Consider the following 1,285-nt stretch of genomic DNA (forward strand, 5'->3'; position numbering starts at 1 on the left):
GATCCACCAGCGTGTTTCCGAATGCTGGCTCACGAAAGGACCCAGTCATCACCCCCTCCGGATGCCGCTTGATCCCGCGCTGCAGCAGCTCCGCGTAGAAGCGCTGCGAGATCAGGTTCTGCCGCATGTTGTAGCGGTGGATGCGGTCCTGGCCCATGGGGATGAGCGTGTCCTCCATCGCACCGAAGGCCCGCAGCGCCGCCCGGTTCATCTCCCGGAACCTCCCCCGCATCCCCTCTGGCAGCGGCACCGCCTTCACCTTCAGCTCCACATCGGGCTGGACGGGGTCGTACCCGATGCTCATCAGCGCGCTCCTGGGCTTATCCTCTTCGACGCTCCCGGCGTCCCCGCAGGACACTTCCAGCAGGCCACGCAGCGGCACCCTCCCCGTCCCTACGTGGATGTCCTTGGAGTTCGGCGGGGCGCCCATCATCGCCAGCTGCTCCGGGGAAGGGCCGGGTGCCACCGCCATCAGCTGCAGGTCCCTGACCTCCGCCTCCGCCAGGTCACCCGACACGACGAACAGCCCCTCGCCCAGCGGCACCGCCGAGTACGAGTTCCGGCAGCCCACCCACGCCATCGCGTGCTCAATGATGTCGTGCTCCACGCCCTTCCTCTCGCACACGATGCGAACCGCCCCGACGAAGGGCATCTTCGCCCCCTTCACGTTCAAGATGTCGTCCTTCACGTCACCCCCTGCCGCACCCGACAACCTCGCACGCACGCGGATCCTGGCCGACATCTTGGGTGCTAGGCAAGCAAGCGATTTATATACATGCATAGAAGGGGTGGTGGAGGCGATGGAGACGAAACATCCTTACTTTATTGGAAAACACTAGCATTCCTCCTCGTAATCCTTCCTCTTCCTCCCCGTCTCGGGCTCCCTTGCCTCCACCTGCGGCACACGGTACGAGAGCATGCCGCTCACGAAGGAGACCACGCCAAGGTTTTGCGGAAGGACACAGCCCGAGGGAGGAGAGGAACGGTACCCACGGGCCCAGGCCAGCGCGCTCCCGCGAAACTCCTTCCAGCTCCCGGCCTCCAGCGCGGCACAGGCACTCCCTCCGCCTCCGCCAGCGCCTCCGCCCTCACCCTCGCTCACCTCGTGCAGCGCTTCGGGCATATACTGCGGATCGGCGATGACCACGCAGCACACCTCCACGGTTGGTGTCACGGGCCGTCACCGCGGGCTCCCGAGCTCATTACACCCGAGTGTTGCATCTTCGTCCTCCTCGCCATCCCATCGTTGCCATCACGTTTAATACACACCCGCACGCTGCTATCC

The 1,285-nt window shown here is 64.9% G+C and overlaps 1 protein-coding gene across 1 annotated transcript; it reads right to left on the bottom strand.

The window, feature by feature from the left end:
- Positions 1 to 7: 7 nt before the first annotated feature.
- Positions 8 to 742, bottom strand: GUITHDRAFT_149678 (hypothetical protein; the record flags this gene model as incomplete). The annotated part of the gene is made up of 1 exon (XM_005817700.1): positions 8 to 742. A coding segment is annotated over one exon (735 nt), but the record flags the coding sequence as incomplete, so codon positions are not given.
- Between the last annotated feature and the right edge of the window lie 543 nt (positions 743 to 1,285).

The sequence above is a fragment of the Guillardia theta genome (genome assembly GCF_000315625.1).
Source record: "Guillardia theta CCMP2712 unplaced genomic scaffold GUITHscaffold_660, whole genome shotgun sequence".
NCBI classification, from domain to species: Eukaryota; class Cryptophyceae; order Pyrenomonadales; family Geminigeraceae; genus Guillardia; species Guillardia theta.